The 23,917-nt window shown below is 33.5% G+C and overlaps 1 protein-coding gene across 1 annotated transcript in view; it reads right to left on the bottom strand.

The window, feature by feature from the left end:
- LOC134839506 (uncharacterized) overlaps positions 1–23,024 on the bottom strand; it is a 58,618-nt gene extending 35,594 nt beyond the window's left edge. The window contains exons 1-3 of the mRNA XM_063855084.1: positions 22,565–23,024; positions 18,028–19,582; positions 16,614–16,662 (exon numbers count right to left, since the gene is read on the bottom strand). Of these exons, the coding sequence (XP_063711154.1) occupies positions 16,614–16,662; positions 18,028–19,582; positions 22,565–22,948 (1,988 nt within the window). The 5' untranslated portion in view covers positions 22,949–23,024. The remainder of the gene's footprint in view (positions 1–16,613; positions 16,663–18,027; positions 19,583–22,564) is intronic.
- Between the last annotated feature and the right edge of the window lie 893 nt (positions 23,025–23,917).

Consider the following 23,917-nt stretch of genomic DNA (forward strand, 5'->3'; position numbering starts at 1 on the left):
GAGCAAGCGGAAATTTCCTTCATGATCAAAGGTTTCTTGCCACATTTAAATCCTTCAATATCTAAAATAATGAGATGGTTGAAAAACAGATTTTTAGTTTTCTTTCTTTGGGTTAACATGACTTTCACTCAACATTCCAACAAACGAAATAACTTTGGTTTGAATGTTTTAAGAAATAAGCAAAAAGGCAATACCTGTCACGTGACCCAGGTAACCGTTTTTTATTGGACAAGGCAAAACATATGTGTACCCAGGACCGATATGATTTTTTTCTTGCAAATATCCTGCTGCGTCATGCAAAATAGCATGTATTCTAAGAAATTTGAAATGTTTCAAGTGTTTGTCGAGCGACGAATTGTCTATTCCAATTAAACCACCATATGGTCTGTTTTTCAAAACAAAATCCAAATTAATATCAGCATCCAAATACAAACAAGTGGCTAACAAATACTGAAATCTGACTGATTTGTCTGGATATTGTGATTTTAAGTCTATAAAAATTTTATGAATGAGTTTTAAATCGAAAGTTGAAATCATGTTTACTGAACTCAATATAATAAAAAAGGAATAATGAAAAGTATCAATTAAAACTTAACTTTCTCTTCAACAATAAATTTCACAAATAGCACATCAGTATCTACATCAAGTTTTCCATATCCACTTGTCAAAATATCCATTATTTTACAAAAAGCGGCAGAATGGGGTCCATTAATTAAACTTTCAAATCTTTTCAAAGTTTCTGTATTCATCTCATCTGTTTGAACATGTCTGCTTTCTGTATGTTTCTTTGAAACTGAAGTCGAAATTCTTACGGATTTGCTTAACGTCGACGATGCAGCAGGCGTAACTGTATTATCAATTCGTTTCTGTCCCCCAACGGCCGGAGATTTCTTGCAAACGTTTTGATTTGGTGAAGTTTGTTTGTTAGATGATGTTGCAGAAAGCAATAAATTGGGTAAACGTTTTTTGATTGCAGTGAAATCTAACAAATCGAGATTGGCTGCAACAGGTTGTGCTGAATAAGTGAGAGCTAGTTTAAGCTTGTCAAATAACTCACCGTTTCCTTTGACATCTTTAGCAGGAGAAACTAAGTATTTGAAGCAAGTGAAAATACAAGGAACACTGAAACATTTTTGGGAAGGAAAAAATTGGTTTAATTGTTCCTCTGAATCTACTTGAATCAATATATGGTAATGAGTTTTTTTTTCATTCTCGACTGAAAAAGGGCAATATTCAGATTTGAAGTGGCTTCCAAAAGCATAATTTTTAAAAGTAGATAAATTAGGAATTTTTTCAGTGATAACAAATTTGAAATTTGGTTGAAATTTTTTGAAATAATCAGGTAACACAACTTCGAACATAGCTTCTGCCATTTTGTAAAGGAAAATTAATTCGAGTCGTGCTTGAAATCGTTTGTGTTTGAGGAAAGTTGAGATTTCCTGGCTCGTTTACAGTTAGACTGTGGTTTGTCTTTGTTTTCAACAGTATCAGAAATTTCACTTGTTTGCGCTCGGATTGACTTTCCCGACTTTAGTAATTTTGAAAATTCTTCGCTGCTTAAGGAAAGTCTTTGTACACATTCAAATTCAGCGCCTTCAGTTGCTTTTTTGAAAACTTTCAGGAATACATAAGTTCCAGTTTGGTCATATGTTTTCAATGTAGCACGCACTAATCTTTTACTGTTTTCCGAAATATCAAAATAGCAATCGCCAAAATCTTTATCTGCATTTGCTGTGGTGCTTGTTTTGGTTTTATTCATTGTAACGAGTAAATTTTCAAAGTAACTTGATTCAAAACTGAATAGAAAGAAATGAATGGTTTCGATTGAATGTATATGTCTGCAAAAGAAAGCGTTGTATCTATTTTAATTTATATACACATGTACTTTATATCGCAAAGATATTGGATTGCAATTTAGTTCAAATGGATAAGTATTTTTTGCATGTACAACTGATAAGAATTTTAATGGGTGTTAAAGGTCACAATGTTTAAACGTTATTTTTGATACAAGCTATTTGTTTGAATGCAATTTAGATAAACATAGAATACCACGCAAGGTAACATAAATATTTTACACGCCCTCCCTTATTAAACTGATCAAAAACTACATAGGATGTCTTGAAATTTCTAATTTTAGAAGAACCAATCCCTATTTTAATCTCTTGAGGCGTTTTCACAATTCATTTCAGTTTCATTTCTCTCCGCGTTACGTTTGTCCTTTTCTTCCAACTTTTCTTCAAAAATGCCTTGTTATATTATTGCCGGATATTCCAATCACGAAAGAACCATTTTTTATGAAACCGTTCACGGTAATTTTGTAGCAATAATTAACGAAGAAAAAAGTTTCAATTCTGATGAGTGGACTTGTACTCATCACGTTATGATTCCCAAAATTTTTTTACATTTATTCAGTAAACTTTCCTTAAAAAATTCAAAGAAAGACGAAGAACTGAATATAAAGTATTTGAGTTACCTTACAAATTCTGGTAAATATACGGATCCTGACGAGCCTCTTGCTCTTCAGGTTGATATTTCAACTTTATCAAAACCAGTAAAAAAATTTTGTATAAATACGATTGTGATGTTACTCCGATGTGTGAAAACCAGTTAGAATACTTTGAAGAAATTTCATTTTTTGATCGTTTATGGGGAATGGAACAGATTGAATCACCATCATTAGTTACCCCGAAAGCTGATCCTTCTCCTACAGTGTCACCATGGCTTGATGAACCAGATTCTTCAACTCCTACGCGCACCCCCGAAGCGACAGTGAGTAATCATATGGAAAATTTGACTCCTTCTCTATGCCTTGCACCAAAGAAAAAACGGAAGCTAACAACACTAGAGAAAGCGCAGGAGTATTTGGACCTTATATAACTTTGAAACTGAGGTTGAGTTTTATTGATTTTTGTTTGTTTTTATTGTGTATAATAAATTAACTTTAAAATTGAGTTTGAGATTATATCTTGTGTTTGTTCATATTTTATCACACGATTGTGTTCTGATTAAAATTTTAGTATAAAAGCCTTTAAAATTTGAATTTAAAAAATCATTTCATTTTCAATTAATTGACTATTTTTTTTCAATTAAAAACAAAAAAAAAGTTCGTAAAATTTTCATTTTTTCCACAAATAGGAGTTAACATATTAACATTGAAGTTCTTATTTACATTAATGATCTGGAGAAAAAAATTGAAAAGCATCCATATATATGCTAATTTTTAGAAAACAAGCATAATTTTTAAAAGTAGATAAATTAGGAATTTTTTCAGTGATAACAAATTTGAAATTTGGTTGAAATTTTTTGAAATAATCAGGTAACACAACTTCGAACATAGCTTCTGCCATTTTGTAAAGGAAAATTAATTCGAGTCGTGCTTGAAATCGTTTGTGTTTGAGGAAAGTTGAGATTTCCTGGCTCGTTTACAGTTAGACTGTGGTTTGTCTTTGTTTTCAACAGTATCAGAAATTTCACTTGTTTGCGCTCGGATTGACTTTCCCGACTTTAGTAATTTTGAAAATTCTTCGCTGCTTAAGGAAAGTCTTTGTACACATTCAAATTCAGCGCCTTCAGTTGCTTTTTTGAAAACTTTCAGGAATACATAAGTTCCAGTTTGGTCATATGTTTTCAATGTAGCACGCACTAATCTTTTACTGTTTTCCGAAATATCAAAATAGCAATCGCCAAAATCTTTATCTGCATTTGCTGTGGTGCTTGTTTTGGTTTTATTCATTGTAACGAGTAAATTTGTAAGCAATAATTAACGAAGAAAAAAGTTTCAATTCTGATGAGTGGACTTGTACTCATCACGTTATGATTCCCAAAATTTTTTTACATTTATTCAGTAAACTTTCCTTAAAAAATTCAAAGAAAGACGAAGAACTGAATATAAAGTATTTGAGTTACCTTACAAATTCTGGTAAATATACGGATCCTGACGAGCCTCTTGCTCTTCAGGTTGATATTTCAACTTTATCAAAACCAGTAAAAAAATTTTGTATAAATACGATTGTGATGTTACTCCGATGTGTGAAAACCAGTTAGAATACTTTGAAGAAATTTCATTTTTTGATCGTTTATGGGGAATGGAACAGATTGAATCACCATCATTAGTTACCCCGAAAGCTGATCCTTCTCCTACAGTGTCACCATGGCTTGATGAACCAGATTCTTCAACTCCTACGCGCACCCCCGAAGCGACAGTGAGTAATCATATGGAAAATTTGACTCCTTCTCTATGCCTTGCACCAAAGAAAAAACGGAAGCTAACAACACTAGAGAAAGCGCAGGAGTATTTGGACCTTATATAACTTTGAAACTGAGGTTGAGTTTTATTGATTTTTGTTTGTTTTTATTGTGTATAATAAATTAACTTTAAAATTGAGTTTGAGATTATATCTTGTGTTTGTTCATATTTTATCACACGATTGTGTTCTGATTAAAATTTTAGTATAAAAGCCTTTAAAATTTGAATTTAAAAAATCATTTCATTTTCAATTAATTGACTATTTTTTTTCAATTAAAAACAAAAAAAAAGTTCGTAAAATTTTCATTTTTTCCACAAATAGGAGTTAACATATTAACATTGAAGTTCTTATTTACATTAATGATCTGGAGAAAAAAATTGAAAAGCATCCATATATATGCTAATTTTTAGAAAACAAGATAAAAAAATATCAATTTCTTTTTTTGAAAAAAAGATAATTAACGTCAAAAAATCTGTAAAAAAATAATTTTGGATAAAAATTCATGTTGTCATATGTTTATTCATTTAGTTATCATACAAATTAAACATAATGAAAAACAGTATAAAAGATGTTTAAAACCAATTTTTTGATAAAAATAATTATTTTTTTAATGTTTTTTAGTTAGAAATTTGACTTTTTAATTACAAAAAGGAAAAAAAAAACATTAATTTTTTCTTTTTCTTCAAATTGGAGTTACCATTTGATCATTGATACTGTTGTCTCCAAAAATGATCATTATGAAAAAAATACAAGTATTCATCATCATGCTAAATATTTGAGAAAAATAATAAAAATCATATTTTTTAATTGATGACTCATCGTTTTTTCATTTTTCCGAAAAAATGCAATTTTCAACCAGAAGACGCAATTTTTTATTATGAGCAAGAGGTGTTATTATGAAAGTGGATTGAGGGGCACGACTAATGAGATTGTGGGAGTAGATGTTTTTTCAATAGTCTTCGAGAAAAACGCTAATCCCTTTAATCCCCCCTAAAACAACAAACTCATTTTTCTTTACAGAAAAGTATTTTTTCGGACTTTTTTTTCAAATCGAAAGACAATTGAGACAAATTCATGATGACAGGGACCGTGCGACCGCTCCGTGATTAACATCATTGATAACAATGCGCCTGGAAAGTTAAAAAACTGTCATTTTTCAGTTTTTGCTTTACTTATTCATCATTTCAACTGTTTTTGATACAAATTTTGACATTTTTATAGGATGTTCTGTCCCCATGACAATTGGGATATTTAGGATCTATCATGTGTTATGACATGCTCAACTTTTATTCACAATTTCGAAAATTTCATCAATTTATAATTTGAATTGATAAAATTTAAAACTAAAACTTTTCTCTCTTGGCTCTAAAATCATTTTGGATTAAAATTTAGCTCAAACTTGGTTTGTTTAGATTAGTTTCTATCGTTTGTAGTAATTATTAACAATTCAAACAACAAATAAATTGTTTCGCCCAATCGAATTTGAGTTTGACAGTTATGGCGGGAAATTCAAATCTAATTCAAATTTTGGCGGGAAAAGAGTTCAAATTCAAAGTTAAGCGGGAAAAGCTATTCAAATTCAAACCGAGAAGGGAAAAAGGAATTGAAGCGCAGTAGTTTAGACCTTTTGGTGTTTGGTTGGGATTCATTCCCTTTCCTGCTTCGCTTTAAAACAGTTCCAGAGCGAAATGGGTTTCAAGTGTAACTATTGTCCCAAAGTTTTTACAATAAAAACGAATAGATCTCGTCATGAACGGAACTTTCACGCTGTTGAAAAAGAATTACCCGTTTTTACTTGCTACCATTGTATTTTTAGCAGTTTACTGCTATCATAATTACAGCAGTATATTGAATCAGATCATCAAAAATTTAACAATTTATGTCGGTATTGTCGGCTTGGTTTTTGTGAATTTAAAGATTTCAAGGGTCACATGCAATCAGAGCATGGGCTACCTGTTTTGAATCAACAACTTACATCACTCAGCAACCCCTCTAGCTCAATCACACAAGCAAACGATATTGATAATTTTCCAGCTTCAATTGAAGTTCATGAATCAGCCATGAAAAATACGTTAATGACTTTTATTATTCCCAACCAAAATATTGAACATGATCTTATCGAATTTATGACCTTGAAAAAAAATGAGATTCAAACTTTGATACTAGATAGAACCTGTAATGGACCCTGCAAAGTACAATTTTCGGTTAAACTTACTTTAATCAAGCATGCTACTGTTGTTTCGGACCAAAGCGTGCAACAACCTGAAGACGAACGCGTTGAAATTTTCGCTAATTCTATGATGACTCCCCTTTATGCAAACGGTTTGTCTGATGAATTATTTCTCGAAATTCTCAAAAAAATGGAAGCTGTGTTCCAGAATTTTTCAGCCCATGGTAGCGGCTGGGTTCTGCAGCGTGTAAATGAGCTTTACATTAAAATCGGAAAAATGTTGCCAATCAGAGGCTCTTCGTTTATACCTCTACCTGCAAAAATAGCAAATTCGCAACAATTGATTAATATTCGTAATCACAACGACCACAATTGCTTTTTGTTATGCTACACTGCCGCCTATCATCTTAGATATAAGCCTGATCTAATTGTCGGTAGGCTAGTTGATCCTAAACTTGAAGAGACAGATCCACACACCTATACAAAGCCCGGAACGCATCAGGCTTCTGATGATTTCTTTATGCCTATGAGCTTGAACATGATTCCTCAATTCGAGCGACTTAATAACGTTCAAGTAAACGTGTTTCAATATCAAAAAGGAGATCTCATTCCAATGATTGTCTCAAAGTTTGAAAGCTCAGATAATTTTATCATGGATTTGCTTTTGTTATATGAACCCGGAATGCACCACTTTGTTTTGATAAAAGACCTGCTCCGATTTGTTTGTGAAGTTCGAAAGCAAAAATTCCGAAATTTCCTGCAGTTGTGTCGTAACTGTTTTCAAATTCATTACAATGAAATTGATCATAAAACGTATGAGCGATTATGTAAAGATCATGAACCAGCTGTAGTGATAATGCCAACAGCTGAAAATGGCTGCCACAAGTATAAATTTGAAAACTTTCAAGCTCTCTGGTATGCACCTATTGTTGTTTATTTTGATTTCGAATCTTTCCTGAATCCCGTTACAACCTGTATGAACAACCCACAAATTTCCTCATCTCGCGGTCTAGAAAAACATGAACCCTCCGGGTATTCAATGGTTGCTATTGACCATGAGTCCTCAGAACCATTTTTCTTTAATCTTGACAGCTCTGAAAATTGTTTAGAAAATTTTATCAAAGAGTTACATCTATTAGCCCGCGACGTATACATCTATAAACGGAAAGTGCCACATTATTTGGGAGATCGCAGCCAACTGTGTAAAGAAGAAACTTTAAACTGTTGGATTTGTCAAGAAAACTTCAGTGAAAGCGAAGAAAAGTGCCTAGATCACTGTCACTCTTCGGGAAAATTTCTAGGATGGACCCACGACAAATGTAATTTAGCGCGAAGAAACATAAATTACATTCCAGTCGTTGGACACAATTTGCAGAATTATGACATGCATCATATATGTCTAGCGTTGAACGAATGTGACTCGCGTAGTACAATACAAGTCATTCCATCCACCGATGAGAAATATATTTCACTAATTATCGGAGTAGTGGTTAAAACCATTACACGAAAAGATCAAACAACACAAAACATTTATGAGTATCTTCGTTTTATATATTCTTTCAAGTTTCTAAACTCATCACTACAAAAGTTAGTTGACAACTTGCCTGACAACAAATTTACAATTCTGGAAAACCACTTTCAAAACGTAAGCCAAACTTGTAGAACTCTCATACGTAGAAAAGGATTCTATCCTTATCATTACATGACCGACCGTAAAAAGTTTGACGAAAAAGAGTTACCGCCTCTCGAAAAGTGGGTGAATAGTTTAGACGGAGATAAAATTGCTATTAGTGCTGATAACTTGGTTGAAGCAAAAGAAGTTTTCAATCAATTCAATTGTCAGAACCTGCGCGACTATCATGACTTATATTTGTCATGTGACACATTGCTCCTAGCCTGTGTCTTTGAGGAATTCCGCTCTATCAGCTATGAAACATACAGCCTTGATTGTGCTCATCATTTCACCGCTTCCAATTTAGCTGGTGACGCTTTCAAGCGGGTATGTAAAGCTGATGTTGAATTGCTAACGGATCGAGATCATTTAGACATGGTTGAAAAAATGATGCGAGGTGGTACTGCATCAATCTTTGAAAAACGACAGTTCACTGCAAACAACAGGCAAATGAATGAAACATTTAATTCGAGCGAAGATACTACCTATGGCTTCATGGTTGATGCCAACAACTTATACGGTGGAGTAATGCAAACTCACAAACTGCCTGCACGTCATTTCGAGACAATCGGAGTTAGAAATGAAAGAAATAATCAAGAAAACGAAGATGAGAATTCCATGTCAATAGAAGAAATTTTAGCAACCCCTGACGATTCAAACTACGGTTGAATTGTTGAAATTGATTTAAAATACCCTCAATTGTTGCATGAAAGTCACCGTGACTATCCACTGGCAACCACTAAGGAAGTTGTTCAAAAAGATTGGTTGAGCAGATACCAAACAAATATCTCAGAACAAATGAAAAACAATGAAAACTGTGGACCCACAATAGGTAAAGTGAAAAAACTTTTACAAACTCTACATGATAAAACTCATTATATAATTCATTATAAACTCCTGAAACTCTACGTGAAGCTTGGCCTTATCGTTACAAAACTGTATCGCATCGTAAAGTTCAAACAAGAAATGTGGCTCGAACCGTACATAACTCTAAATACAAACAAACGGAAAGCGGCAAAAAACAAGTTTGAAGAAGCCCTGTACAAACTATTGATCAATTCAATTTATGGAAAAATGTGTGAGTCAAAAAGAAAGAGAATGAAAATCAAGATTTTACGAGATGCTGAAGAAACAATGCGAAATATAAGTAAGTTTGAATTTGAAACCTACAAAATTTTTGGCAAAGACATGGTTGCATTGACATTAGCACCAACGAAAATCAGATGGGATGTACCCACAATTGTAGGAGCGTGTATACTAGAGCTAGCAAAGTTTGAGATGTACAAATTTCACTACGAGGTTATGAAGCCCAACTTCAACTGTCACCTCTTGTACTCAGACACTGACAGCCTAATGTACGAAATAAGAACGGAAAAAAACTCCAATTTTTATGAGAAACTGTACGAGAAACGTGAAATTTTGGACAATTTTGACTTCTCCAATTATCCATCGGACCACTTCCTCTACAATGCAGAAAACAAACTTACAGTTTTAAAGTTTAAAGACGAGTTCCCGGGTGATATAATTACAGAATTTGTTGCATTGAAGCCAAAGCTTTATTCAATACTATCGCAAAGTAAGTACATTTCCTTCAAAATTACCGGCTCAAAACTGTTCAAAGAGCGCTTTTTATTTTCAAAAATTAAAAAATTTCGAAAGATTTTTCAAAAAAAATTTTTGAAATATTTTGAAAAAAAAATGTCAAAAAATTTCGTTGAAAAAACTTTAAAAAAAAAATTTAAAAAAAATTTTGTAAAAAAAAATTTTTTCGTCATCAAAAAAAAATTTGAAAAAAAAAATTGGAAAAAACTTTTTATGGAAAAAAATTTTTGTGAAAAAATTTTTTTCTAAGTGAAATTTTTTTAGATGACTTAGGTTTTTTTGTGCTTCTGTGGGTGGGGGTAAGGGGGGGAGGTATGGGTTAAATGGTTATCACCTTTTTTTAAATGAGGGGGGTGTGGATCTTCTGAAAAGGATGCGTTCATACTTTTTTTATTTTCAACTTCAAGTAAAGTTTAAAAACAGTTAGATACAAAATGATTAGTGAGCATCATTTTTTTATAGATACACGGAAGCACTCAGCATTAGGAATCACTAAGGTGACTCAACGGTTGCTAACTCATGAAAAATACATCGAAACTCTCGCGTCTGGAAACGTTGTACGAGCTGAAAATACTCGCATCATCTCCGAGAGGCACATTCTGAACACTGTTCGAGCAAACAAAATCGCATTATCAGCATATGATGATAAGCGGTACATCCTCAGCGATAGTATCTCTACATTGCCATACGGTCACTATAGAACAGTAAATGCTTCTATCTTTCCCGATAGCAATCAGGATGATGATGATGATGATAGCGAAAGGAATGTGAGTGAAATTAATAGCACCAGTCACCACAAAGATCAAGATTTAGACGCTTGGCTAAAATTTTTCGAGGAAGAAGAAGAGTTAGTCGACTGGGATCAGCAGAGCTCGAACCAAGAAGAAATCTTCACGCAGGATACGAATTATGGGTCAGAAGATAGCTTTCTTGTGTTGGATACTCAACCGAGCCAATCGTTGAGAGACCTGTTAAATAGTATCACCAGCTATGAAGATCCAGATCCAGGTAGAATTCGTGTCACGGAAATTGCTGAGAGTGATATTGAAAGCGATGATTTGGTTGATCCAAATGCAGTTACTTCTTCTTCGTCGTCAGATGATGAATGGTACTTCGACCGCGAAGCAGTTGAAGATTCAGCACCGCAGTCAAAGAGACGCAAAACAAACAAAAAACTCTAAGGTTATGTGTTTGATTCAAGTTGAATACAAAATTTAATGTTGTAAATTAGTGTACTATATTATACTTACTTTCAACGTTTGTTCACTGTTAGGTAATGGCGGGCTACTTTAAATCCACTTTTTGGTTTTGTGTTACTATTTTATCTGGAGTGGTTTTGAGAGTTTTCAAATTGGAATTGTAACCAAACTGTTTTTGGTGCATTTAACCGACACTTGTTTTAGAAGATTGTGTGTATAATTCAACCATTTCATTTCATATCTATTTTCACCAAGACCATAGATTTTGTGGAAACATTGAAAGAACCAATTCGCAAAGACCTTCAACAGCAAAACGCATTGAATAGTTTTACTTCAATTGGAATACAACATAGCTTGCCGAGCTATAGGTGGCGGAAAGAAATAATTTATCGCCAGAACGATTTTGTTTTAACCAACACAACTTTCACATGGGGATCATTAGCTATAAAAATTATACATAGGGATCATTAGCTATAAAAATTATACATAGGGATCATTAGCTATAAAAATTATACATAGGGATCATTAGGTATAAATATTTACATAGGGATCATTAGGTATAAATATTTTACATAGGGATCATTAGGTATAAATATTTTACATAGGGATCATTAGGTATAAATATTTAAATAGGGATCATTAGGTATAATCTATACCCAATGATCCCTGTAGGGATCACCCCGCCCCGATCCCAGTGTCGTATATCTATACTACTATCCATTATAATGGATTATAATCCATTAATTATTCCTTAATTTTGTCATTGCTTCATTTCGTTTTATTTTTGTTTTGTTTTATGTGCTTTTCAGTTGGTTACCGAACTAAAAGAAACTGTAATTTTGTAATTATAGCCAGGGGCGGTTTTAGGGGTGGGGGCTGGGGGTTCTCTCCTTGAGATATCCATTTTTGGTGACGGAGTCTAAAAATTATCCAAAGGCGCCTTTGGCACCAATGTATACTATTTTTCATGGGGGAGAGTGCGCCAAAAAAACGCGATTTTCTGATCAAAGTTTTGCAAAAGTTGTCTAAAAACGCCTCTTTGGCCTGTTTTTTCATAATTTTGCCTGCGGCGCCAAAAATTTGATCAAAGTGAGGTCTTTATAGTGAGTTGCGACTGCTCACAAAATCAATTTGGTCAACCTAAGAAACAGGTTTCGAAATTTTTTTGAAAATCCGCCCCCTCTCCCCGAAAAAGTCCCAGATCTGCCCTGCTTATAGCTTAAACTTACCTTAATTTTCATTTTTACTGTATTTTCATGGAGAATAGCTAAATTATAATCCATAAAAATTGATATTTTTGTGAGATAATTTTTTGATAGAAAAAGGGATGATAATCTATTATAATTATTATAAGAGATTTTCGGAAAACTTATAATCGAATCGATTATAATTGATTATAATTTACAAAAATGTCACCAAAAATGATATCAGTTTAATGCATTTTAAATTGTTTAAATATCTAAAACTGGCGCTCATAATTAATTATAGTTTTGCTAAAAGTACAATTATAATTATAATATAATCGATTATTTTCTCTTTTTACTGAGTGCGGGTATTGATTCACTGTTCAATTTGAAGTCGCAGCTCGTTTATGATCTTTCCTGCGGTAGAAATGAACGGGTGCGAAGACGAGCTTCATGTTTACAATGCCGATATACTGTGCATGACAAAAAGTTGACAATGTCGGTGGCTTTGAGCAACTTAAGCGGTCAAAAAACGGTTGTTCGAAGTTATTTAGATTTTTTTTATTCATTCTTTACGCGGTTGTACGGATGAAGTGAAATTGAAACTAATTTCAGACGTCAAAATGCGGTTTTTAGGTTATTTAATTTTGCTCCGAATCGTTGACCTTATAAAATATTGCCAAAAACTTGGCAGTAACTTTAAATTAACCGGACAGAACGAAAAACAATCGAAATTTAAAATGTGTTTTTCCCAAATTGGATTCAGAGAAGAGAAAAGTAGAGGAGAAAAAGTTGTTACGATTTTTAGCAGAATTGTCGTGGTTTTATTAAATAAGCAATTTTGGCAATCAAAAACTTTACCCCAAATCTCGGTAACTTTGGTTTTTTCTAGTTCATCAACACTCTCGCTAAAACTCCAAATTGTTTGATGAAAAAATCATATCAAAAGAAGCTTCTCATGTAATTCAGCAAAATTCTAGAAAAAAAATCTCCAATAACTTGTATAGGAGATTATAGTTTTGCTTCACATTTCAGAAGGGTCAATTTACTACATAAAATTCGAAATTTACTACATAAGAAATATTTGCTTAGAAACTTTGAAGTTTTATTTTTTCTAAAATTTTGTTGGGCTATGTATGTGAGAAGCTTCTTTTGATATGACTTTTTCGTGAAATAACTTGGTAGTTTTAGCGGTATATCAACTAACTAGAAAATAACCGTTAAGAATACTACTTTTTGCTTAAGATTTTGGTTGCGAAGCTGTAAAATAAAATACATCATGATCAATCTGGTTAAGATGTAAAACAAAATTTTTGTTCTCTTCATTTTGTATCTAATCTAGCCCTACATGAGAAAAACTTGTTTTGGGTTGTTTTGTTCGTTTTGACAGAATAATTTAAACCAGTACTGAAAAGTTTTTAAATAATTTATTGGCAACGTACTATTTTTTCTGAAAAAATTCTGACCTCCGATCTGAAAATTGCTTAAAATAGTCAGACCGGTGCTAAATGAAGAATGTTTTGCAGCTAGAAGTTTGAAGTTATACTCAAAAAATTTGACCTCTGAAAAAATGCAATCTTTTTGGTTTGCTCATTTGACAATTCAAATGCAATTGCGAAAATTAGGTTGTACTTTCAACTCTGTTGCACTGTCTGGAATTCAGAAATGTTTCAAAAATTTAAGACGTTGCCCGATAAAAACGTCAAAAGCTAAGCCCCAGCATGAGTAATTTCGGTACGTTAAACATCAAGACATCAAAAATGGCAACGAGCGCAAAAAAAACTTCGCTTAAGAAAAAAACATAGTCTGTAACACGGGGAAAAGTTAGAAATCATTAGAGAGTCTGGAAAACCTTTATTAGATCTTTTGAAATTCGCAAAAACAAAAAATTATTTATTGTTGCTTTTTTATTATTATTGTTACAACTATTACCATGACTATTGTGATTTCTTATGATTATTAAAATGATTATTATGAGAATAATTATTATTTTTTGTATGATTATTCTGAATTAATGTTTAAAAATTTAATATCAGCACTATCATACAGAAGTGAAGGGGAACCTCGCATCATTTGCACAACTCCACAAATATATCATTGCTAGCTAGCAAGAAAAAAAAATAAAACAAAAACAACAAGTTTAAAAATTTGAAAGAAAACATGATTACAAAAAATTCATATTTCATCTCTAATAATGTTCAATGCGAAAAAAAACACGTCCGATCTTCAACCGCCGGCTTTAAAGTTGGAGTCAAAAAAAATTTTGAATCATAAACTTTCAAAACTACCATGTTTTAATAATCCTATTTTCATTCCAGAGGGAGCGTTAATAGTATAAATTTTTAGTCACAAACCAGTAATATAAAGGCACGGTTTACTCACAAACCAAAAATATATAAATCATAAACATTTAGGCTGGACAATTTATAGGACAAAAAAGTGTCAGAGAGCAAAAACAAATTGGAATAATTTTCTTGAAACAGTAATCTTTTTTCACTCTTTTCATTCCAGCACTGAGCAGCCGCAATCCAATCGCCGGCATGAAGTAAAAACACAGGGCAAACAATTTTGCCCAAACCGTAAAAAAAATCAAACCGTAAAACAAAACCAAAAATTGTTTCTTTCGCAAAAAAACTTCCCTGATTTAGCAAAAAAGTGAAAAAAGATAATCAGAACAACTAGGTCAATTTTTTGTAATACGGAATGTTTTTGTGTTCTAGCTTTTGTTGGATTTAGTTTTTTACTGTTTCAAGCTGAGTTGATACCTCTATCATAATGATTTTTTAAATGAAATTGTTTTTTTTTGTTCCGACCACAGAATTTTTATATTCGGGCCGTCTTTCTTAGCTTTTTTTTACTACTTCAAGAAAACCGCAAGAACTACCTGATGGTCAGGTTTAGCATCACATTTTTGATCGCGATTAAGATTATTAAAAAATTTGAAACAAAAATTTCTCAGTGTCGAGAAAAATTGGTCTGAACATTTTCGATTTTCAGAATAATTTAAGTGAAATTTTTTGAATTTGGAAAACATTGATTGACTTCCCAACTCCATTCAAATTCCACGTCATTTTAGCTAGTATTACTTCCAACATTTTGAAATTTTCCTCCGTATTCGAAGTAGCTTTTTGACTGTTTTTTTTTCATGACTTATTGTGGTTGAAACAATTAACAATTTCTGCTACTTGCACAGCAACCGGTTTGTTTTGTTTTCACCAAATTTTTAATGAAAATGGACCTTATTCGAATTTTTTATTTTTTTTATGGCAGGTTGCCCCGAATTTTCGTGCAAATGTTCTGAACTTTTTAAAAATAGATTTTGGGGCTGAAAGAGCAAGAATTCTATTTATCCCTAAAGATCATTCTTGGTGGTACCTGAGAGGCAAAAAAAACTTGCAAAGAATAAAATAGTTAAATGGATAGGCAAGTAGCGCAGAACGCTGCCACCATAGTTTTGTTTTCCTAAGTAAAGCAATTCGAACTGTTTTCCTTAAACATCCACAAAAAATGACGAAACCATAACTAATTGTATCAAAATTAGCCGGTTGTTGTGCAATGAGCAAAAAGAAATCAAATCGCTCTCTTGTTTTCAGTTTTTTTTTCAGAAAAAAATCTCTTTTTAAGGCGGGGAGAGACTGAAGACAAACTTTAAGTACCAATTATTTATAACTTACTTGTCTAAAATTTCTCTGAAACATGAAATTATGATGATATGAAAAATATAAAGTCAAAAAAAGTTGTCTGGAAGCGAAGGAATAAGGAATATTTTGATGCAGAAATTTTTTTAATATTTTTTCCTTTGAGCATAGTTTAGTCCAGTACTTAGACGCTTGAGTATCACACATCAGCCGACTTCAGTATAAAAACAGCATAAGAGTGAAACCTGTGAAGTATAACGACACGGTTGCGAGTGCTTTCGTTTTTTTTGTTTTCCAAGCAAAACCGGGTACCACAAACAATCATCGTAGCGGGGCGAGAAAAAACTAGTTTGCAAAACTTAGTTTAATTTCAAGCAAAAAGGTCTCATTAGAACATTTTTGATTCAAAATGTACAAAAATTTGTTCTGTTCCATGGAACTTAAATTTTGTACATCTAATTGGGAACTCGTTCCATAAGATCTATTCGCTCGGATTAGAGTAAAATTTCCAAATCAATTTTTCTTCATTAGCTTCACTTAGCGTTTCCTTGACAATAATTTTTTTTTAATCAAAAAAAATGTTCTGCAAAAAATAAAAAAGGTTCAGAAAAAATTTTCTGACTCCTTTTCGTTTTAAACTTTTTATCGGCAATTGTTACTTATGCTTAGCTGTTTAAAGTTTTACGCGTTCGTATAAATCTCTCATCACGCCATGCTCAAAGAAATTTTTTTCTTAGTTTTTTATGAGCGTGGTCGCAAAACCATGTACTATTTGCACAAGAACCGTATTCTGGTTAACTACATTGATTTGGCTTTGTTCCGGAGTTTTTGATTGCCGTTACTCCAAATAATTCGTTCTTTCACATTGAAGAAATGATTAATTGAAAATGATACTACTTACTCTTTCAGCTTCTTCACACCAAAATATCGGGGCTGAAGAATCCTCAGATCTAAAATTTACGGCAAGATTTTAGTATTGGACGTGAAGATTGCTATCTGTTGAAAAAAATTGAATAAAACTGTCTTATGTGGTTTGGATGGCAGTTTTTGTTTTGGTGGCATCTTTTTTTTGATGCAGCCGCCTTTTGAGGGGGGAATTTTCCTCTAAGTCAGTTTGGCAGTTTTTTCGAGCTTTCAGAAAAGTTTTCGGTTTGCCAAAATTAGTTTTTATGATATTTATAATTGAAACGTCAACAAGCAATTTGGAAAAACTACCAAAAAAATTCAATTATTTACCTACAAAATTCGCATAAATATTTTTAGGAAGAACGCAAAAACTTCAATTTTCGATTCAATTTACACAGTTTTTTAAAACGTAAGTTTTACCCCTATGAAAAAAGGGAGAAAAAAAGGGAGAAAAAAGCAATAAAACCACGCAAAGATAAAGTATTAAGAGCCAGTCTGTTGGTTTTGGTTGTTCAGGCAAAAAAATAAAATCTTGAAAAGCAAACGCATTTTTGTCGAACTGAGTTTGTTCAAGGCATGGAAAGAAGCCGACAAAAGTTGTAAGAAAATTTTATAGATTTAATAAATAAATAATTTGTTTAGCAGAAGTTGAATCAAAAACAGTTTTTCTTCCCTTTTGAATTAATTTGATTGACCTGAAAATCTGGTAAACTAGTTTTTTGAGCCAATTATGAAAAATCTAAAATCCAAAAAATTAAGGAGAGTAGATTGTCAAAGAGACATGTACTTTTTAAAAACTTTACGCCAAAAAAAAGACATTTCAAATTGTTATTTCGCTGTCAGTATTCTTCCGTAACTTCTCAGCAAGACTGCTTGTATCAGCGCAAATACCTGATTGTACTGACTGCCGTATAACTTTGGTGTATGACCGAAGACTTGGTTTTTGCTTGAAAAATGAATTAGCATTCATTATTGTCCCTAATTGGTCAAATTGGTAGTCTTTAAACCCCCATTATTTCACAAAATAATTACGAAAGCAGCAGAACTTTTCGAAGGACAAAAAAACCTCGTCAAAAATTACTAGTTAAAAAGTGAAAATTGGTCTGGAGAAAAAACCACCCCGACCACCGTCACTTTCTTCAAAAGTCGGACCAATAACGAAGTCAATACCTCATAAGAAAAGTTTCATTTTGTTTAGCTGAAACAATGTAAAAACCGTCAGTTCACCTAAAATTTTACTATTGTTAATTGCAATATTTGCTATTCGGATTGCAGTTTTGTGGGCTTAATGTCCGAGACTCGATCTAGCTTTGGGCAGTGAAAAATGCTTCTAATAGTTTCATTATACCCTCAGCTATTCTTTCCTTTGCCAGAGTTATCAACGAAAAAATTGTAAACAGCTTTCCTACCTTTGTCAACGTTTTTGTTGAGCCAGAAGAAGTTTTTATCTGCTGCATTTGGTAGAAAACTGACGAAGAAATCCAACAGCTGTTGTAGTTGACCTGATGGCAACATCTCATTGTTTCCTCCGCCTTCTTCCTCAGTCAGACAAACTGGCTGGCCGATTAATGCACAGCATACCAGCACCCGCAGATCGCTAGGTTGTTTGTGCAATTTCTCTGCGAATCCTTTGTCAGAGAAGCTGAGCTTTGAAAGCTTTTTGCCGGCCGTATGACAAAGACGTTTACCATGTGACACGTGGTTACAAGGCTTCAGTGACCTTATATTTGACTGGTTCGTTTCTGGTTTTCGTTCAGCACTGCTCGCTTGATTTCCTTTCTTAGGTTTGTAATTCAAGTTGTCATTGTTTACAATTTCGGAAACTTCTGCAGGTAAATTTGGCTGCAGCTGCAGAAGCTTCGGATCCACTGAGTTCTGGTTAATTATTTGTGGTCGATATGCTACATAGTTTTCATGGCCATTTTCTTCAGGAGTGGGTTCAACCGGTGTCCCACTAAGTGCTAAGTTGAACTCAGATGTTGATTGGTTATTAACCTGGTCCGAATCTAGAGCAGTTAGATGGCTTCCACTAGTGCCAGCCGTGAACAAATCACTAGAACTTCCTTTCAAACTATTTGTACCGCTTTTGAAACTGCTGCTGCATACAGATTTGAACCGACTTCGGCTTATGGTCGGCTTCTCGTGTTTAACCATCGCCAGGTGGTTCGCAAACAATGAGTAAACAACAGATCCGAAGGCGAATCCTTCCCGTTCAATGTTTGCTTTTCCCATTTCATGTCTTTCCGGCTTTCGATCTTTGAACTTACCAAATTCGGTGTCGTTATTATCAATGTAAAACATCTCACAGCATGTGTCAAATATTTTTGCATGTTGCGCTACCGACTTTAAAATGTGGGAACTCTTGCAGCCGAGGAGGACATCGAACTTCGGGAGACTGTCAAAGTTTCGAATTCGGAAATTATCCATGTCCTTGTCAATGTCGCCTCTGTTGGGCCACTTTTGCATAGGACATTCGGTTTCGGTTGAGGATTCGGATTCGCCATTTCCGACTAACTCTCGTCTAGCCGCCCGACAACCTTTATGCATACTGTGTAGTTTTTCAAGTAAATCTTTTTCGAGGCTAGTGTTATTGGGTTTCTCCTTGAACTGATCATCACGGTAACCACAGAAGTATTGTTCGTAAATTGCCATTCTCAATTTTCTTAGAGCTATTCTCGTTTTGTTCTCCTCGTCGTGATAATAGTCGGCACTATATCCATCCTTTTCTAGCTTCGTTCGTTTCTCGGAATACTTGTTTACAGAATGATGAAACTCTTCGCACTTTTTGATGTATTCCTTGAGTTGATAAAAATGGAACACAAGGTTGGCTTCTTTCATTTCTTCAACCAGCTCCCTCAGGGTCTGCATCCAGTGACGTCTCGCCACTGTCATTTTGTCAAAGTCGGAACTTACGAACACTATGCAACAAGCTTTCACATTTCCGCGCGCATGCAAGTCATAGAGCTTTAAAAAATCAAAACATCTTTATGATAATGTCGAAATCTACATGCTAAAAAGTGACCCTGCTAAAACCAATTTTTGATTTTAAGGGAGTTTGTTTTAAAAGAGGTTTTTGGCTTTCAATCAGTTTGTTACCGAGCAAGACCACGTGGTGTGGAAACATCTGGTCTGGAGTTATCGAGCAAATTTTAAAATGCAATTTGGCACAAAAGCTTCTTAAAACAGTTTTTGATTGTAATTCTACGATGGGTGAGAAACTGGAAAGAGCTGCATTAAGTCTAACCACAGTCAAAGCTTGCTTCGTAAATTAAAGTAGCAATCATTTACACATTCCACTACAATAATTTTTTCTAAGACTCTTAAATAACAAATTTATAAAAAGAATACAGACTTCAACAGGGATAGCCGGTTTCGATGCAGTTAGCAGAGAATGTTCCGACCATTCAAATATTTGGCTCTTTTCCAGTTCCCCTTTTTCAAAATACCGAGTTTTATATTTGTTTTACGTGTTATTACGGCTAAATGCGTGATGTTGTGCTGTAAAGTATGAAGAACAAATCTGTTCACAGTTGATTTGTTCACCACGCCAAGTTTCATTGCATTATGACAATAGTAAATAGATTTTTCAAAATTGAATTTGAAAGGGGGGAAAACTGGAAAAGAGCCAAATATTTTTTTTCAAAAGAAAATTTTTTTTTGCGTGTGGGTTGTGATGAGACAACTAATTGAACGAGTAGACAAACTGTGAATTTGTCATAATTGGCCACGGTTGTCTTCGAAAAGAAAAGAGCAAGCAAAAAATGAAAAAAAAAACTCGTATTTTGTTTTGCAGAATAAAGTTTGAATAACCAATCTTGTTTGCATAATGTTTAAATAACCAATCAAAAATGATTTACTTAGACCTACTCGCCCGCTTTACTCGCTCAGCAATTCATTTGATGCTATTAAGTTATCCTGAGCATAAATTGAAACGTATTGTAATACAAGATGGAACGAACTCCGTCCGTAAGAAAAATTTTCCGAACACCAATGATTTGAATAAGATGCAATAGGAACTAATCGTTCTGATAAGAAATACATTCAACCCCAAAATGATTGTGATATGTGAAGTACCGCCCATTTTGAATAACAATGAAGCAAATTCAACAGTTGAAACCTACAACAGCTCTGAAATGAAAACTACGATTTCAAAAATTAAGGATTTTATTTTTTAAAAGTGGCGTTTTCCGTTTTCAAAAAAGACATTTTAACAAAAAAAAATAAAGTTAATGTTTTAAGGCACTTTTGGAGTTTTTTTAACCAAAATTTTTTTAAACCAAAATGGTTGGCGCGCATACCCCCTTAAATTTATTGGATAGTGGCCCCCAAGGATTTTCGTTTTTAAAAGTGACGTTTTCCGTCTTTAAAAGGGACATTTTAACTTAAAAAAAATAATTAAAAGTGACGTTTTAGGGAACTTTTGGAGCAATTTTAGCAAAATTTTGCCTTTGTTGGCGCGCATTCCCTCCCTAAATTTAGTGGGTAATGGTCCCCAAGGTTCCCTGGTCAAGAGGTCGAATTCCTGGGGGAGTAATGTCCAAGAGCCCTCTAAAACCGCCCCTCGTACAAATATTTTTTGTAATAACTTACGCCCTATGAATTTGTATTTAATTCCGTCCGAACTAGTATTTAAATCCCCCTAATTTATCAGCATTAACGAATGTTGATTATATGTGCAACTTAATTAAGACAACATTTTTGTTTGTAAGAAATGTTCACTGAATGTTGTTCAAAACAAAAGTAAGGAAACACTTTGTGCAACACTGAATATTGAAAAGACTGGTCGATCAAAAACTTCTGGTCTCGAATTAACCAAAATAAATTCAGCTTGTCCAATCGAAAATTACGGACTAATAACTTTGATTGAAAAAAGAGGTCAACATGAAGTCAAAAATAAGGGAGTACAAGTACACTAGTAGACAAAATTTAAAACAAATTCACTTTTTTCTCTGGAAAGTTTTTTAATTTAACATTAATTTTGGACACTGTTTTGTTCAAATTTTACTTATTTTTTAGATCGACCGACTGACTGTAAATGATCTGAACTACCCTCACGGAGAGTCTCAATTTTCGTTACTTATTTCTTAGATCGACCGACTGACTGTAAATGATCTGAACTACCCTCACGGAGAGTCTCAATTTTCGTTACTTATTTCTTAGATCGACCGACTGACTGTAAATGATCTGAACTACCCTCACGGAGAGTCTCAATTTTCGTTTTGAAGCAATTTCTTCAACTTTCCAGGTCTGAAAGTGCCAGTTTTTATCATTTATAAGAAGTTTTTTCAAAAGTCTGAAATTATTTAAAAAAACAACAGAGACGAGGAAAATTGTCACACTGAGTTTTGCCATTTTTGCATTGAAAGGTACGCTATCATTTTTTTCTTCCTTCATTCGAAAAAGTGTTCACTCTCATAGAAAACCGAATAAAAATGGTGCAAACTGGCTTTTTCAGACCTGGAAATTCAAGTAAGTGTTTCAAATTTAAGGTTTTTAGGAAGGGTAGTAGCTTACATCTCTTGCAGTCGTTCAATCCAAACCATTTTATAAAAATTTCAGTAATTGTTGTCGAAAATTGTCTTTAAAATCTGGTGGTTTAAATAGTGAAAACCTGATTTGCGTTTAATTTTGTCGACTAGTGTATGTAGAAGATAAACATCAGCTAACACTTCGAGAAATTTTGTGAATAAATCGAGACACGAAGTGTCGAGATGTGAACGAATTTCGATATACAATGTAGGCTGTTGCTTATCTGGTATGAAATTGAGCAAAACTCTAAATTGAAAACTTTTCCCGCAACTTTTTCTATTTGGTTGATCGCTCTAGGAAAGATATTGATTTAGTGTTCCAAATTTTGCACTAGTTTTTCAAAAATGGCAGAAAGTAATCTGAGCACATATGTTTTATAGCTTGAGATATCCTTAAATGACTATCTTAGTCTCGAACCTTGAAAAGTGTGCCCAGGCAATACAGCATCAGTGGTTTGCCGTTATCCGTCATTATCTGGTCATGTTTGCCGCCTATTTCCATTTCTTTATAAAACTGGGCTTCATTTTTCAAAGACAAATTCCCCTCACTCGCTGGAATACAAGGGTGGCTCGACAAAAACTCTCTCGCCAGTCGTTTTTTGATGCAGGATTCTTCGGAATTTTCGCCCAAATTGCTCTGGGTGAATTCGGGATAAGTGTACAAAGTTTTGGCACCTTCGAGTTCACAGAACTCACAAATGAACAAATATCCGCGCTCCTGGAATATTTCGGATAGTTTTTTACTGCCGCTTTGCTGCGCCGAGTTGGTATTTTGGCGATTGCCAAACATTGTTTTGAACATAGCAAAAGTTGTTAAAAGCAAGGAAATATACAAAAATTGAAATGAATTATTGGTAATACAAGCACCCAATGCAATACAGAACGCAAAAATGAGATGTCGATTCAAAAATATTAAACTTTGTTTAGAATGATTGCTCATGAAAGACTACAACACATTTCATGCTAACAAAACAAATTCAATTGTTGTAGATTGCAATAGCAAATGTTTGGTCAGATTTGCCGTATTTGGTTTTCATTTTAAATTGTGCCTTAAAGCTTCAAGATGGGTTTCATATTGTAGGTTTTTCCAAAGTTCAAGGAGTTCTAGGAGATTACTTTTGTGCATCACTTCCGGGTTGCAATTTTTGTTGCTGCAAGTAGACCTTATCTTTTAACAGATCAGGTATTTTTTTGCGTTTGGTACATTTCGTATATCATATTTTCTAACACTAACAAAAAACCTAGGATTTTCGGGTAGATGGCGAGTTGGGGGTCATTTGCAAAATAATTTAGTCTGCAAAAAATCTTCAAATTGAGGGTGATTGAAAATGACAACTAAGATGTACCCTTAGGGGGGGGGGGGGATGAGACCCTCATGCGCATTTATGAAATGGCGAAAGTTTGAATGTGTTCGGCCACTTCCAACAAAACCTTTGTCAAAGATGTATTTTTGCACCGTTTTCTTTGTATATTTTGAAATCAATTTTGCGGCAAAAATTTAGTTCTTCGGATTTGCATATTTATGTTAAGAAAATTTTTTAACCTAACTAGCCCGCTGCTGGTGCTAGATAAATAGGACTGCAAGACATTAAAACGATATGACATTTAGACGAAAAATGAAATGTAGAACCAGTTCAAACAAGTTTCTATTATATAATTTGATATTTATCTCTGTAAAGTATTTAAAGTAAACAATCCAGATTCAGTATTAAGACTTATGAAATTTTGTAAAGCTGAAACTATTCATAATTTCAGCCAGAGAAGTTATAAG

The sequence above is a fragment of the Symsagittifera roscoffensis genome, chromosome 2 (assembly GCF_963678635.1).
Source record: "Symsagittifera roscoffensis chromosome 2, txSymRosc1.1, whole genome shotgun sequence".
NCBI lineage: Eukaryota > Metazoa > Xenacoelomorpha > Acoela > Convolutidae > Symsagittifera > Symsagittifera roscoffensis.